This window comes from Pempheris klunzingeri, chromosome 19, assembly GCF_042242105.1.
Source record: "Pempheris klunzingeri isolate RE-2024b chromosome 19, fPemKlu1.hap1, whole genome shotgun sequence".
NCBI classification, from domain to species: Eukaryota; Metazoa; Chordata; class Actinopteri; order Acropomatiformes; family Pempheridae; genus Pempheris; species Pempheris klunzingeri.
In genome coordinates, this window is record NC_092030.1 from 20,326,564 (window position 1) to 20,343,865 (window position 17,302).

The following is a 17,302-nucleotide window of genomic DNA, read 5'->3' on the forward strand; positions in this document are numbered from 1 at the left end:
CATTAATTAATTAACATCTCATATTTGGAGGTACTGCTAGGAAGCTTTTGTAACCGTTGGACAGAGCCATGCTAGCTGTTTCCCCCCGCTTCCAGTCTTTATGCTAAGCTACGCTAATAACGGTTGCTTCAAGTTCAACCGGCAGACATGTGAGTGGTGTCGATCTTCTCATCTAACTCCCAGCAGGAAAGCGAATAAGCGTATGTCCCATAATGCCAAACTTTTTCTCAAAGAATTCCATTTTTTTTTACGTATTTGTAGCAGGTTTGTTTCAAAATGATGCTAAATATGAGACCTGGCTGTTGTACCAAATGTCATCCGTCCTCTCTTGATGCGTCTGTGCAGGAGGTTTTCTACAAAAGTGTTCAGGCATCATGAAAGTTATCAAAGCTTCCAAAAATATTCAGTATATTATTGAATTCCAGGATTCCTTTGATTCCCTGTTTTTATTTTAATTCAAATAACTACAGAAGGGGGTGGGAACAGAAGTCAGCAGTGTTAAAACAAAGAGCCCAGTCTTACGAATGCAGGAAAGCAAGTTTCAGGAAATGTATATTACATAGAGAAATTTTGACCTTCCTTCTCAACACTTCCCCTGCCTCCTCTAACCGTAGCATTGTGTTACATGTGTGAGATGTTTTCATGTGAGCCTTTTTCTTAAACAAACATGTTGCATCTTTCCATTCTTTACATAGAACTAATGCAATAATACCTGAGGGGTTAAAAACTGACCTGTTGGCCATTTTAGGACATAATAGATCTGTGCTGTTGTAGCATTAAATAAATCTTAATGCTGGGGTTTAGGCATCGATGAAATAAAGATGTAATATGCAACCAACACGAGTGGCCGTCTGATTTGTTCTTTAAGACATTAAAAGGAGAATTCTGGTATTTTTACACCTTTTTTACATATTTTACATTTTGAAAGTGCTCCAGTAGTTTTGTGTGAGTCTGTTGATGGTTAACTAAGTGTGTTTTTAAACCTGGGCCCTACTTTTTCATGTTCTGGGTTCAAAATGTTTGCACGTTTGGGAATTGGTCCAGTAGATCTCCTCAGCCGGGAGCCTTGATGGTCTGCAATGGTAATCCTGTGGGACAACTGCACCTGATCACAGTAGGTCCACTAAAAGAGCTTGTTTGATCCACTGACAGGCTCAGAGTGTTATTCTAAGTGTGTGACAGCATCATGGAAAGGATCCCTACAGAGAGAGACCTGGAAGATCCTTTTGGTTTAACCACAAACGGCCGTTATATCGCTCTCTGCACACACACCAGACTACATTCACTAAAACAGTAATTTTACATCACAGAACACAAGAGTTGCTGCTCTGCTGCTGCCTCGTGACTTTGGTGTTTAAAAAGGCAAGTTTGGATCCAAAATAACTCTTTGAAACATCAGAGTCTCACTAACTCCTGTGCTCTCTGAGGTAAAAGTACTGTTTTTGTCAGTGGAGTCTGGTGGTGGCATTTTATTAAGTAAATTTGTGATTGAAAATGTATAAATGTGAGTCAATAGCTTTGTTTGCACAACCAGGTTTTAATTAAATCCAAATGTTTTTCATCTTGTGGGACACATGACTCAGTGTGACTTCAGTGTTTCCAATATCCTGTGGAGGTCCAGACACTCCCACGTTCTGAAAAGTAAAATTGCTGTTTTTTTCAATGGAGTCTGGTGTGATTGAAGAGAGCGATAAAATAGCCGTTTGTGGTTCAACCAAAAAGATCTTACAGGTTTATCTCTGTAGGGATCCTTTCTGTCATGTCTCTGTTTTATACAATACAGTTCAAAAGCACCACAAATCACATCCCCCAAAATGACAGTATCATATATATGATATTATACTATCATATATAGGATTAAAAACCAGACAAACACCTCAAACATGACAGTATACAGTATTTATTATCATTGAGGAGACATGTTTGAATAAAAGCCAGCTCATTAAACAAAGCACTGATCCAGTCATTAAATCTTTTAAACACCCATTCTTTTAATCAGGGACACACATGAGAGGTGGTGATCAACGCCGACTTAAACAAGGAGCCTCATTTGACTACATTTCCCTTTTAATGTTTCACTGTTTTCCTAAATCGTCCAGATCCCTTTGACTTCCAGGTATGGAGTCTAGAATATGAAGCTCTTGTAATAAATACCATTATTTTGAATATGTAAAACAGGAGTAGCTGCTTTGACACTCGCTCATGTTTAGCCTCGTCGCAGTCCTCATTATAGTCATTTTACATTCATTTATTCCACCTCGCTGGCTGAGTTTAAATGAAGATAAAGTGCCACTACTGTTAAAGCACACCTCAGCTATTCTTTGCCCCTCGGGGGTGAAGACGTCAGTCGGGGTTAAGTGTGACGACAAGCTGGAAAAGCAGAAGCAGCAACCACCACTTAGCTTTTTTTAAATATGTAAACCAGACTTCCTCATTTCAACTTTGTTTTCCCCTTTATAGAAACCATTTCTAGCGCCTCAACCGTCCCTTAACTTCATGATTTCATTCATGATTAAATAATGTGCTGTTTTTATTCTGCTGTGCAATTGGACAACACAGCTGTGCAGCCATGTTTATATTTGAGGCTTTGTATGAATGATGCATGAAAGCACAAGTCTGTACAGTACAAACCTTTCTAGGAGGTAATTAAAGGGGAACTATTTTTAAACATCAGCCCTATTTTATTTTTTACATATTTTGTGTTAGAAATGAGTGATTGGTACTAAAAGGTTTGGAACTGGTCCAGTAGGTCGTCTAAGTCGGCTGGAACATCCTTTTATTTCCTTCCTCCAAGGCCACCAGACTCCATTGACAAAAACAGTAATTTTACCCTGGGAATTGTTAGTCTAATGTTTCTACGAATCGGTTAGTTTGTTTGTGTTATTGTGTGAAACACAAACGTGTTGAATATGAATTAACTCTTTAAAACACCAAAGTCACACAATAACACAAACTAACTAACTGATGGAGGCAGCGGTAGACCAGCAGCTCTTGTGCTCTGTGAGATAAAATTACTGTTTTTGTGAATGGAGTCTGGTGTGTGTGCAGAGAGCGATATAACAGCTGATCTTCCAGGTCTCTCTCTGTAGGGATCCTTTCCATAATGCTGTCAGACACTTAGAATAACAATCTGAGCCTGTCAGTGGCTAAAACAAGCACTTTTAGTGGACCTACTTAGAACGGGTGCAGTTGCCCCTAAAGGATTACATTGCAGCCCGTCAAGGCAGCCTGAGGCGATCTATTGGACCAGTTCCAAAACTCCTTGTACCGACTCGTCATTTCAAACCCAGAATAGATAAAAAAATAGGTTAAAAATACACATAAAAAATTAAATAAAAAGCGTCTATTGCTGTGTGTTTTACATGATATCTGTCTGCGTCAGTTCTCACACAGGACTTTAATACTGATACTTTAATGCTGCTTTCATAAAGTCTAGTTATTCTGTGTTATTCTTATTCTGGACTAACGTCAAATGTGAGTTTTATCTACTGCATCTGTTTTGTTAATACTTCGGTTCAGCTGGTGACACTGAAATGACTTTTATTATGAAAAAAGGTTTGATGATGTGCAGTGACAGGTTTGGTACTTTTAATTAATTAATTAATTAATTAAATTTTAGCAGAGCTCACACACCGGATCTGTTGCTCCTACAAGAAGACGTTTTACTGCACTTTGTAAATAGTTACATTTACTGATGGAGGCTCATGTCTGCCAGGAAAAGAATAAAAACATGAAATATTATGAATCGTCATTATTACTACTTAAAAATTATGAGTTACTAAGTCAGAGTTATGAATTACTGAGTCAAATTATGAGTTACTACATCAAAATGATGTAAATAAGTTAAAACTATGAGTTACTGAGTCAAGTTATGAGTCAGTAGGTCAAAGTTGTGAACTAAGTCATAAGTATGACTTACTAAGTCAAAACTGTGAGTTACTAAGAAAGAGTTGTGATTTACTGAGTCAAATTATGAGTTACTACATCAAAATGATGTAAATAAGTCAAAACTATGAGTTACTGAGTCAAGTTATGAGTTACTACATCAGAATAATGAGTTACTAAGTCAAAATTCAAAGTTGCTACATCAGAATTACGTTAGTAAGTTAAAACTTTGAGTTACTGAGTCAAAATTCTGAGTTACTAAGTAAAAACTGTGAGTTAGTTACTGAGTCAACAGTTACTAAGAGATCTAGACTCAGTATCTCATCAGTCTGAAACCTTTGTGTCGTCACTGTCACGTGTCCTCCTCCTCACGGTCATGTGACCAGTTATTTACAGTTCACCAGCTTGTCTTCATCAGAGCTTCCTCATCTCTAAGTCGCTGCTTTGGATCCGACACTGAATGTGGATTTAGTGGTCACCTGGGAGCACGTTTGTCTGGTGGTTAGTGTCCAGTGTTGTGAGTTTCTCTTTCTAACGAGCTCTTTGTGTCTGTATGAGCTTTACTCTTTACCACTTTAGTGTCTTTTTGGTTTGTTTTGCCTTGTTTTAATAAATTACTCTATTTGTTCTGTGTTCATGGCACAAAGGGGGTTTCCACTTCCTCTGTACATACACGACGTAAAAAAAAAAACTCTTATTCTGTACACAGCTTTTAAGCATCATTTCATACACAAGCCCCGTCCGTCCGTCCGTCTGTACTCTTCACATTTGTAGAGCTGCATAGTTTAGTGAAATGCTGGTGATGGAGCCACTAGCTGCCCACATGGACGAGGACAGAAATCTTAAATAAATTAAATGGGACACAAAAGTGTTGCTGTCATTTTGAGACTAGCGTGAAGACAAATGGAGCGATTATGTTTTATTTCTGGGAGGATAAAAACTTTTTAGAGGACAAAACTAAATTGATGGCACACTTTTGCGTCCCAAACCTTCATCTCCACTTTCATTTACGTTCACCAACGTATCAGTAACCACGTCATCTGCATCAACTTTCCACTTTCCATCCTGCAACTTGAGCGTACCCTCTCCTCCGCGGATCACACAAGTCATGCCAGAGTATTCTGTAACAGTCTGTATGTGCCGATATACCCCCCATGATCCTCAGGTGTTTAAATAAAGTGTTTTCTAGCTAAGCTCAGAGCCTCCTTCATGGTCGTCCATTCACTCTTCATCTGTCAGCCGTCTCACCTCAAGCACACGATGGTTTCAGCTGCAGCGTGAGTCGGTGGCGGTGCTTCGGAGTGCAGTTTGATGCTTCACAAGCCGGCCTCGAGTGATGGGCGTGGAGTGTTGAGAGTTTTGGGACTGCGAGGAGCCTCGGACGAGTCCTCTCCGGGGGACTACATGTGCTGCAGCGCCTCCTGGGCCTGTTCCGTGTACACGTCGTCCTTCCCCGCCCACGAGCCGAGGCCGACGTCGAACTGCGCGCCCCGCTGCGAGCTCCGCTGCTTGTCGCGTGAGAAGAAACTAAACCTAAAGGGGGAGAGGAAGGGGTGGGGGACAGAGGAGGCAGTTTGTCTTTAGCGGGTGACGGAGGTTCACAGTGACACGTGTGGAGTGTGTGCCGGGAATATCAGCCACTTAACGTAAAGCAGAGTTAGCGTGTTACATTTTACAGCAATGTGCTATGTGTGGCGTTTAACACCAGTGAATTAACAGTCCCATATTCTGCTCTGTCTGACGCTCATACTGGCACGTGGAAGTAGATTTATATGGTTTAATGTTAAAAAAACACTTTTTTTTCTCCTAGCAGACGTCTGAACGCTCCGTTTTACAAGAGCGGAAAAGTCTGCGGCTTCACTTTCGCTCTTAATGTCTTTGTGTTACAGAGGAAAAAACTATGACGGGGTTAGGAGGTTTTCAGTGGGTGGGGACAGACGGTCTGGAGGAGGTCACATGACCAACAGATCCTTTTATGACATCATAAGCGGAGCCAAATCATAACGGAGTGTTTTCACACACATTCACTACAAAGAGAGAGGTCTTTTCTCATAGTCAGAGGGTCTCTGAACACACCGGGGACACACACTTATGTTGTAAAGACGTTAAAACGTGCATTCTGCATAATATGGGACCTTTAAAGCTACTTTCTTTTAGCAAATTAATTCTATAATTCCTGTAAACAAACTCCCAATGCTTCCTGCAGAAATGAGGACTGACTGCTGAGGTCAAACATGTTGAAAGTGATATTTCCACCATGTGCCAACACTGTGCTGGGAAGCAAGTGATGCCGGGATAGAAAAGCTGCTGATGGTATGTCACTTTTGTCCTGGTGCCATATGTTTTTGGTGCTGCTGCTGTTGTTGTAGCGGCTTCTGGCACTTTTCCACTGTCATAAACCACCTCTTACTGACATGTGACTCTGCTGATTATGATGCTGCCCTCAGTGTAACGTCACTTTGGCTTGACCGGCCTGTGGAAAAATTATTTCACTCCTCTTCCGCTGCCAAAAAAACCCACCCTCGGCGGCTTGTGACGACTGCTTACTGGCATGTGCTGCATTTTGTTTGTCTGTTTGCAGACTTGAAGGCTGCAAATCAACCAGGCTCTCCAGTCTTGGAAGATCTCTGTGTCAATTCTCATTTTTACTCATTCATTGATTGATTGATTGAATGTAGGAAGCAGTAAATATCAGAGGAGAAGCAGTGATATGTTGAGTAGGCGTACAGCGGCATTCGACAGTAAGAATGAGACGCCGCTAGAAGAATAGTGACACGCCATCAGCCAATATTCGATCTCGGCTCTGCGTCGCTGCAGATTTCCCCTGAAACCTGAGCCAGAGGGGAAAACGCAGTGAAGGTCAGAGCTGATTTATCTGTTTACAGAAATTACACTAATTAAACTTTACATTCACACAATTCACGTTCTATTTTAATTCTTTTTTTATGTTGACATTAATGTGTAACACAAAAAAATAGATTATAACTGGAATTAACTCATGGAAACTGATCAGTGCAGCACTGTAGAGTGAGACATGAGTGCTTTAATGACTAACTATTGCAAAAGAGCTGAAAAAGCGCTTTAGTTTGTGATTATTTTCATGAGTTTAGAGCAGGTGTGAACGGTGTTACTGCGGTCAGTGAGGGAACAGACAAGACGAGGAGACAACAGACTACGTGTTCATATTCTGACTGGCTGATTTTTACGATCCACAATCATCCCACTGGACAAATGATATAATAAGACAGCCCCACAATCAGCCAATCAGAATACTGCAAAGGTGGAGGCATCCCCCAGGGCACATGCAAGGGGATGGAGGCTGTTAGCTGAGAAAGTGAAAGACTCTGAAGCCGACCAAATATAGAGTCATACAAGCGATACGAGACGTCTGATTGGCTGTAAAGTGGGGTCATCTGGGATCAAACCAGCCGCCACCATCGGCATAATGGCTGTGAAGATCCTGTTACACAGAGGTAAAGACACACAAGCACAAACAGGAGGAGATATATAGAGGTGGGAGGAAGGAGGGGGGACGAACAGGGGGAGACAGGGACCACATCAACCTTTGACCTCCGTAAAAGTTCCCATCAAACCAAAAGAAGCCACGCCTCAGTCAATCTTAGTGTAGACAGAGAAATAAAACGGACTCAGGCACATGAAAACACTCTCCTTCATTATTGTGTGTGTGTGTGTGTGTGTGTGTGTGTCATGTGCTACACCTGACCCATGACCAAAACATGCCAATCATTAACCGTGCACACGGAGCGCTGAGCGTGTGACACAGACAGACAGAAAAAACACAAGTCAAGTAAATCTGGGAAGTAAAATGATGTGAAACAGAAAACAGTTTGCCAAGCGTGACGTCCTGAGGAGCTGTTAGAGATGCTGTCTGGACCGGAGTCACTCCCTCGCTGTCATGTGACTCTTCACGTGATCGTTCTGTCACACATACTGATCCCAAGGTCAGCAGGGGGCTTCTCAGGCTAACATATCTAACATAACGCTACACTATATTTGGATGTTATATATGTGTAAAATGTTATGTGGCATCAATAAAGTGTGCTAAACGATGAAACACACGATGCTGTGCAGTGATGGCGTAAAACAGATGTAGAGCCAGAAAAATAATTAACTGAAGTCCTTTTTGTAAAGATAAATATCAAACAAATGTCTTTTCTCTGTTTTATCAGTGTGTAGTGAATATCTTTAGGTTTTTGGAGTGATTTTCAAATAAAGTAAGTATATTTTTGTGGCATTTTAAACTCGTATAGTTGCAACACTATTTACAGATGAAGACACTCATTGTTGCAGCCTTAAAATGCTGCTGATCTACACAGAGCAGGTTTCCCTGAATGTCTTTTGCAGACCTCACCTCAGATAAACATCTGAAATACTCCGGTGGGTCTGTGTTTGATTGGCAGCAGCTGGCTGTAGCCTCGCTGTGTTTTCTGCTAATAACTATATTTTTGTTTGATACAACACTGGGCTTATTTAGCTCCAGGGAAAATGAGCAGTGACACCATATCACAGAGCAAAAAGGTATTTAACAGGTGAGGCAGCTGTTTACATCATCGTCATCTTGTAACTACATATATGATGAGATGAGATCTGTGTGGTTGAGCTCAGCAGGCGACTGATGGATCACATCAAATGTCCTCCGTGCACCAATTAATGAGAACAAACGTCACAATGTCAGCTAACAAATAAAGCTTCTTAGCTGAGATTATCCCCCTCACTAACCACCTTCCTGAGGGTAATCCAACATTAAAAAGCTCCTATGATGTTCTGGCTGTTTTAACAAGATCACATCACAGGTCGTCTGATCTGTGGCGTGAACCTTCAGCAGCAGCACGCTGACACACGAGGACACTTTTTAAGTAGCTGCATTGTTATTTCTGGTCTGTTTTTAAAGGCCAAACAAACACAGGAAGTGAGTGTATGCACGAGCTGTTTCCAGTTATAATCCTGAAGCTGTTTTCTGGTGGCTCCAGCTAAAACACAGCTACTCCTGTGGATATATTGGTGTGAGCGATCTCTCAAAATGTCACAAATATCTAGTGAATAACACAACTAGTAAATGTCTCCTGCTACTGCTGATGAAAAGTGTGACTTCTCTTACAAAGAACAAGCTTGAGCCATATTTGCATATTTCATTAATTTGCAACACTGATATGTAAATGTGTGAGCATGCAGGGACCATTTCGATACTCAGCGCAAGCAAAGCAGTCTGAATGTTCTTCACTTTAATCCCAAAGTGAAGGAAGGTGGTGAGAGTTCAGCAGGCGAGTGTTTTCATGAGCGGTTGTGTGTGTGAGTGTGTTTGCAGGACAACATACAGGCGTTTGATTCCTGACTCTGGCTGGGCAGACGAACGGGAGCGAGTCCTCAGCTCGGGTGAAGGAGAAGGAGAAGGAGTAACGATGTCATCGTCTGCCTCGTCACTGCAAAAACAGACCGTTGTAACAGGACCACCATAACCAGCCGTTGTTGTGCTCACACTGAAGGATGTGTGGCTGTGAGTACCTCTTGTAGTAGGCCAGCTCCTCCTGCAACAGGAAGACTTTGGCCTTGAGCTCGTTCCTCTCGTGGAGGACGTCCCTCAGCTCCTGCAGGGTGAACCGGGGGCGGTTGGGGTCCTTTGGGTCCAGGCTTCCAGTTTCCTCCTCGCACAACGCCTCCTGTCGAGAGGAAAACGCATCACAAAGAAGGAAGAAAACCAGAGAAAGGCAAGGAAGGAAGGAAGGAAGGAAGGAAGGAAGAAAGGAGGGCGGGAAGGAAGTGAGGATACCTTGGTAAAGTATTGGAACACAGCAGGCATGTCCTCATCGCACATCGCCTCCTGGTGGCAAACGTTGAACTCTAAGTCAGACATCAGGCTTTGCTCCAATACATTTGTTCGTCCTTCCCTCCTCCCTTTAAGCTAAGACTGTTTTCTGTGTTTTAAACTCAGCACACCTGAGACAGTCACTGTCTGTTAGCAAGAAACACCTGAAAAACGTCAACAACACATGCAGCTGACAGAAGTCACTCATGCACTGAGCGAAAAACAGCAAACTCTTACTATTATACATTCTACAACACAACGTTAAAGTCCAACTGAAATCACATTTAGTCTCTTCGGATTAGATTTTTTTTTAAAGAAATATCAGGAATACTCCTTTTGTGTCAGTCAGCTGGAGGGACGTGTCTGTGTTTGACTAGCAGTTAGACAGGAAGGGGAGCTAACGTGGTTTATTGTTTCAAATCTGTGGCTGTTCTTCTTTTTAAATTTGATAAATGAAAAATGGGACATAAACATCTACTGAAGCTTCTGCTCCACTGATAACACAATAACACAGAAATGTTTTCCTTCCATCATGTGTTACATGTTGTTTTCTACCATTTGGGGTTTGACTGACGCTCTTTTAATTCTATCTGTAAGCACCAACTCTTAATATCGTGGAAACTTACATCAACTTGCATTTTCTTTTGCTGTTTTTCTGCAAATTTGGTTAAACTTTGGATGGAAACTTGACCTAGCATGACTACGTGCCCTTTGATGGGACGCTGACGCTGCTGCTTTGAGCAAATGTGGTTTAAAAGCAACTTGACTGGCTGTATAGAAACATGTTCTCCATCTATGTAGACTGAGATCGATAGTCTGACTGCATCAATGTAAAGATCGCAATAAACCAAAAATATGAAATATACATTTCTTCATTTTGCTTCCTGTTTTTTTTTCCCCAAACGAGAACACAGGACATGAATTCTGCAGCAGTAAAAAACAGGCAACTTTAATTTCAGTTGGACTTCAAACTACCGTTTCCACTGTCGGTGAAATCATGGTGCATTAAAGGACAACTTCAAGTGCTGTTAGAGGCTGAGCTGTGGAAGTGATCTATATTTAGAAAGGTCAGCGGTGCCGTTGTTCAGAAAGGCTCCTCCAGTTGGCCGAGAAGCAACAAATCCTACTCACACTCTGTGTTAGTCCTTAAACACCCATGCCAGGCTGCTGCAGCACTTCTCATGGGTCACACACACGTTAGTCTACCGGGTTTTTATTTGTTTCTACCGACACGGTCGTTCTTCAGGGAGGGGAGTGCGGGTTTGGAGTTAGAGTCGGGACAATCACATCACTCTGGTCGGCTAACTAGCACTTCTGTATTACCCAAAGCAACACTGCCTCGTCCTCAGCCTCCTCCTCCTCCTCCTCCTCCTCATCCTCGTGTCCCTCTGGGCTGAGGGAACCAGGGAGGGGTCGCAGGTCAAACCCACCCAACATCAGCTCAGAGGGCTCAGGCCTGTCTGACCAGCCCTCAGCCCCCATCACCACCGTAGCAGCTTTACCACGCTGGTGGAGTAAAAGACACTTTAATATCTGGTTCCAAAGCAGCGTTTCCTCGTCAGACTGTCAGTGTTCGTGTGGATTTCTGGGTAAAAGCTATTTGGCTTCAGTGGAAAAGTCTTCTTTAAAAAACTGGACATACAAACATGGCCTGTGTAGCTGCATTTATAATGAGGATTTCAGTACTTCATTTGAAAACACACTCATTTTCTTCCTTGTGAAGAGATGAGACGACAAGATTGATTTGAAACACGCCTGCCAGCACTTCTAAAGCTCCCTGATTAACACAACACATCTCGTCTCTCATCGTTGTGGTTTCGTGAGGTATTACGTGCTGGATGAGCTCAGCTGCTCTCTCTGTTTCTAGTCTTTAAAATAAGCTAAGACAAGATAACCATCTTCTGGATGTAGCTTTGTTCTGCACATACAGACGGGGGACCGTACTATCCAAGAAAAACTATTTCTTTCAACATTTAGTGGCACTTTTACTATTTTAAATCAGATAAATTAAAGACAAATTGAGAAAGAAAGAGACGACCAGCGCTGTTCTAAAGGATGTCATTAAATTCTAATTAATCAATTAAAGTTAAGTTAGTTAAATATAACCAAATAAAACTGCGGCTTCTTGCACCAAAACTCTTTAAACGTCACAGGAGACCATCAACACTGCTGCTCCACACGTGTGATCTGATGCTACAGTCGTGAGTCTGCAGCTCTTCTTTAAAGGTTTCACGTGCTGCCTTACCTCTGCAGGTGAGGGCGGCTGAGGTGGGAGTTCCTCAGGGTTCTGGGCGGGCAGTTCCCCTTGAAGTCGTTCCCTCAAGCGCACCACTTCCTGCCGCAGGGCGCCCACTTCCTGCCCCCGCGCCTGAGCGCTGGCCTCCAGCTCCACCTTCTGCTCAATCAGTGCTTTCCCCTGCGACTCCACCACAGAGATTTTATGGCGCAGGTCGTGGTTGATTTTCATGAGGCGGGACTGCTGCTGCTGGAGCTGCAGAGAGAGACAGACAGGCAGGCAGGCAGGCAGACAGACAGGCAGACAGACAGACAGACAGACAGACAGACAGACAGACAGACAGACAGACAGACGTTAGGAAGGTTTTTTTGTGTATAAAACACCACCAAAGGACCACTTGTGGAGAATATGAGTAATAATAACAAGAAATAATAAGAATTTTCCATCAAAACTAGTAGAACAAAATAGTCAAAGTCCAAAGTAAAGTCAACACAACAGGTGCTGAGGACGTTTAACCTCGTCCTTTATTCATGTTTAATGAAATATTCACATTAGAGAAGCTGGAAGACAGAATGATGATTCGCATTAGCAGCAAGTAAATGACAGTTTTCTGTCGCCTTACTGCTTCTATGTCCTCGTTTTTCAGCGTGAGCTCGCGGTCCTTGGCTCGAATCTCGTCTCGCTGCTTGTCCACCACCTCTTTCAGCTTCTTCATCACCTGCCTCTCCCTCTCTGTCATACCTGGTGGCCACAGGGAGGAGACGGTGAGGTGGGGAGGTGGGGAGGGAGGGAGGGAGAGCGTGCAGTTTCATCAGAGACAGTTTGCATTATTTATAATGTTTTTATTGGAGGACAAAAGTCTTTGGGCAGAGATGTGCAAACTGAGCCCTGATGTGTGTGTGTGTGTGTGTGTGTGTGTGTGTGTCTAGCAGGTGTGCTTGTACACTGAGGCTGGTCTGTCCGCAGTGTGTCAGGGTGACTGTGGCCTCTGTGTTGAACCACCAGAGAGCCTCTGATGCAGAGACAAGACTGGCTCACCATCAGACACCAGAGAAGGCTTCCTTTGTGTGTGTGTGTGTGTGTGTGTGTGTGTGTTTGTTTGTTTGTTTGTGTGTGTGACTGTGAGCACAACAGAGAGAAGGGGGGAGGAGTGAGACACAGCGATTTCTGCAAACCCACAACACAAACAGCAGGTAGCTTCTGACTAACTCTGTCTGTACAGTAAATATGAAGCTGCAGCCAGGAGACAGTTAGCTTAGCACGAACACCCACGACACAGTTCAACACAGACCAGCGTTACCCTGCAGCTTCTTTTTACACTTTGGTTTAGACAAGCGAGATAGAAAGAACTGTAGAGGTGCTGGTAGGTAGGTTTTGTTACCTTCGGACAGAGCTAGGCTAGCTGTTTCCAGTCTTTATGCTAAGCTAAGCTAAGCGCCTCCTGCCTCTAGCTTCATATTTAGCATACAGATATGAGCGTGATATCCATCTTGTCATCTTGTATCTTGTATAAGTATATCTGGGCTGCAAAGAACAATTATTTTCCTCTTCAGAATAATCTGCTGGTTACTCGTTTGGGCGATAAAATGTCAGAAACGTCTGTACAAATGTTTGGTTTTGTCGTAGAACTCAAAGGCTTCAGTTTATGATGATGTACAATAAAGAAAACCAGCAAATCCTCACATTGGAGAAGCTGCAACACGACAGTGTTTAGAGTTTTTCCCCCACATTTCAGGATGTTCAGCAGTGTGACCTCACCCTCGTGCCTCTGCAGCTCCTCCTCGCTCATGGGGTCTTTGATGGACATGTTGGTGAGGAGGCTTTTGTTCTCCTCCTGCAGCTGAGCGATCTGGGTGAGCAGGTCCTGAGCTTCTCCTCTCCACACGTCCTCCACCAGCTCCAGCTCCTGCACTCGCACAGTGAAACACCAGCAAGCTTTATCATATCAAACATGACTTCATTGAGCGAACTGTCCCCGCTGGTAATCACACCCTGCAGTGACCCCTTCACGGCCTGCAGGGAAACATCAGCATTCGTCACGTTTCCCCTCTGGTTTAGCCGAGTTGCTCCTTCGATTCTCCATCCGTCTGGACGTGGAGAAAAGCTCCACTGTGCTCTTAAATCTGACTCTGTCTCACACATGATATAATATCTAACGCCTGCTAACATGTCTGAGGGCCGTGAAGAGCTCTGATTAGACGATACTTATCTACGCTGAGCCAGTCGAGAGCAACATTTTCTGTTTTCTTTCTATTAATACAGAGTCTTAATATAATCAGATTACTGTGTGGACGCAGTAATCAGGAGTCTAATCAATGAATTCAGTCTATCAAATGTCTGATGTTGAGCTTTTTTTCTTCCTTTTTTGGTCGTGTGATTAATTTATTTAGTTTTTTATTGTGTCATATGCACAACGACATATTGGGGCCGTTGTAGGTTAAAAACAAACCTGAATAAACAAACAATGAAACAAGAATATTCCTCAGAAACTTCTGACTTTAATCTCAGAGAATTTAATTTTTCTTTCTTGAAGATTTCTGATTTTCTCAGAGGACTTTCAACATTTTTGAGAATTTCTTATTTCTTTTAATCAAACCAACAGGCCACAGCAGAAATATATTAAACTTACAAAGATATAAAACTCAGAAAAGCAGCAGATCAAAGAATCAAAGAAAGTTAAACTGACTTAAACTTTATTGTCAGTCGCTCCACTAACTTCTTCTTTATAGAAAGTGTGCAGAGAATCAACACGCACACAAAAACAAAATGTAAGAAAGAAGAATCAAACAGCTGGCAGTGTTTCAGCTGACGGTGCCCCTGACGCTGCACCCATGGGACCCGGTTAATGAGTGAGCGGTGACTGTTCGCCGAGGCTCAGTCACTGTCACGAGAAAGTCCCATCTAAGGTTTTTTTATAGCAGCCAGCAGACTGACGCTGAGCTGTAGTCCTGATTTAAACCTCTGTGATACCTTCACTGTGCTTCACTACTCTGTGTGTCAGGTGAAGAGATTCAAACATGTGATGAGCTCATGAAGGACGACAAGTGTGTTAATGTGATGAACCAGGAAGTGACAGACGGGACTTCATCTGAACTCTGAAACAGAGTTTTACTTTAGGACTGCAGCTTATTTCTGCAGCGGTGTGCATACTTTTACTTCACTGGAGGTTTTACAGTAGTAGTGGTACTTTTACTTCAGTAATAGTCAGTGAAGGACTTCTACCTGTGATGGAGGATTTTTACAGAAGCACCAGTACTTTTACTGAATTAATTCTTTCTAGTGAAGTACTTGTAGTTTTCACTAAGTTATTTTACAGTAGTACTGATACGTTTCCTTCATTTTTCAGCTCAGGACTTTTACTCGTTGTGGAGTATTTCTACTGTTAATACTTTTACTGTATTATTTCTTATTTCTACCTGTCACTGAGTATTTTCACAGTGATAGAGGTACTTTTACTTAAGTTCTATTTATACAAGGAAGGATTTTCACAGAAGCACCAGTACTTTTACTGAATTAATTCTTTTTAGTGAAGTACTTGTAGTTTTCACAGTAATTTCACAGTAGTACTGATACGTTGAGGAGTATTTCTAAGGTAGTGTTAATACTTTTACTGTATTATTTCTTATTTCTACCTGTAACTGAGTATTTTCACAGTGATAGAGGTACTTTTACTTAAATAATATTCATACAAGGAAGGGTTTTTACAGTAGCTCTTGTACTTTTACTCGTCATGGAGCATCTTTACAGTACTTGTACTCTTACTGAGTACCTCCTCCACTGTCCCCTACATGTGCACATGTATATCAGAGTGATGCAGGTGAGTCTGTGTCAGACCTTCCGGTGCTTCTTCTCCTTCTCCAGCCGGTCTAACCGCTCCAGTCGCAGCTTGTCCAGCTCCAGCCGCAGCTCCTCGGTCTCGGGCGGGATGCTGCTGCGGCTCACCATCACCTCCAGGATCTCCAGGACCCGGACCACTTTGGGCATCAGCCTGGACAGAGCCTCGCAGCCGTACTGGTCTATGATCCGCTCGAACTCCTGGCCCACCACCGCGGCGATGTCGTACACGTCCATCACCGTGAGGTCGGCCACATTTTTCTCCAGGGCCGACCCGGAGCCGTCCTCCATGTCGGGCTAGTTCGGCCCTCCCCGGTTTCCTACTGTGTTTCCTCCGCCACCGCAAACTTCCTCCCCCCGGAGCAACAATTCTGCTAAGTTAGCTAAACTCTACCGCTCTACCGTAAAAGCCTGTCAACAAATACGCCGAAAAACACCATAAAACACCGGAATTATCGTGAGTTCATGGCTGTCTGCCGGGTCCGGGCTTTAGTTGGACTTGTTCGGGGTGAATCTCGGCTGTGGCCCATCGCTGTCCGGGCTGCGGTCCCCCTGTGAGCCGCCGCTGTCAAGGCCGCCATTTTAAAACTGCACACTTCCGGCGAGGCGTTTCAAAATAAAACCGAGAAAGTGCTGTAACATTTTATATTAACAATACTACTACTAATAATAATAATACTAATATTATTAATAATAATAGTATAAGATAAGATGCTCCTTTATTAGTCCCACGACGGGGAAATTTCTAATAATAGAAATAAGAATATTTACAAAATAATAGTAATAATAATATTATTTTTCACCAGTGGAGGAAAGTAACATAATGCTGCACTAATTAACTAATAAAAAATCTTAAAGGGACTCTTAATTCACTTAAGTATTTCTATTTGATCCTACTGCACTACATTTATTTAATAACTTCAGCTACTTTGCAGGTTTATACTGTAAATAATAGAATACTAATAAATTATGAAATTATTATTCCTTGTATATTATTACATTATACTATGTGTATATGTGTCTACTTATGTATGTCTGTACTATATTATATATCATAATATGTTAGTTAATATTATAAGTATTTTTATCAGTCTGCTGTATTCTGTGTACGTGTACCAGACTTCATGCTTATATTCACACCACAGTCACTTTGCCTGGTAATTGTTGTCTTTAATTGTTCTTACAGCCACACAGGTGACTCTCACACATGAATGCATCAATAATTATAATCCTGTAATATAAACATTTATATATTTTGTCTGAATGGGTCATTATGTTCCTACTTTTCATACTTTAAGTAGCATTTGAAACATTTACTCCAGTAATACTTGAATACTAACAGGGTGGACTATCCCTACATTGCTGTATTGGTATTTTAACTTAAAATAAAGACTTGAGTACTTCCACCACTGCCCAAATTCATTGTGCAAACAGTGAGCTGAGTACTGGTACTGAGGCGAGATGATTGTTGTCTACAACCACACTTGTTATATTCTGGCCTTTTCTTGTTCTTTTAATCTTAT

At 42.3% G+C, this 17,302-nt stretch overlaps 1 protein-coding gene across 5 annotated transcripts; it reads right to left on the bottom strand.

The window, feature by feature from the left end:
* Positions 1–4,230: 4,230 nt before the first annotated feature.
* rilpl1 (Rab interacting lysosomal protein-like 1) lies at positions 4,231–16,308 on the bottom strand. 5 transcript variants are annotated; one of them, XM_070850486.1, is made up of 9 exons: positions 15,780–16,308; positions 13,704–13,851; positions 12,568–12,686; positions 11,955–12,200; positions 11,033–11,215; positions 9,674–9,724; positions 9,409–9,563; positions 9,222–9,326; positions 4,231–5,418 (listed from the first exon to the last, which is right to left on the bottom strand). In XM_070850486.1, the coding sequence occupies exons 1-9, from the start codon at positions 16,068–16,070 to the stop codon at positions 5,286–5,288; spliced, it is 1,431 nt and encodes a 476-aa protein (XP_070706587.1). In that variant the 5' UTR covers positions 16,071–16,308; the 3' UTR covers positions 4,231–5,285. The 5 variants fall into 5 exon arrangements, with proteins under 5 accessions (XP_070706587.1, XP_070706590.1, XP_070706589.1 ...); XM_070850487.1 differs by lacking the exon at positions 4,231–5,418 and adding an exon at positions 7,252–7,345; XM_070850489.1 differs by lacking the exon at positions 11,033–11,215.
* Between the last annotated feature and the right edge of the window lie 994 nt (positions 16,309–17,302).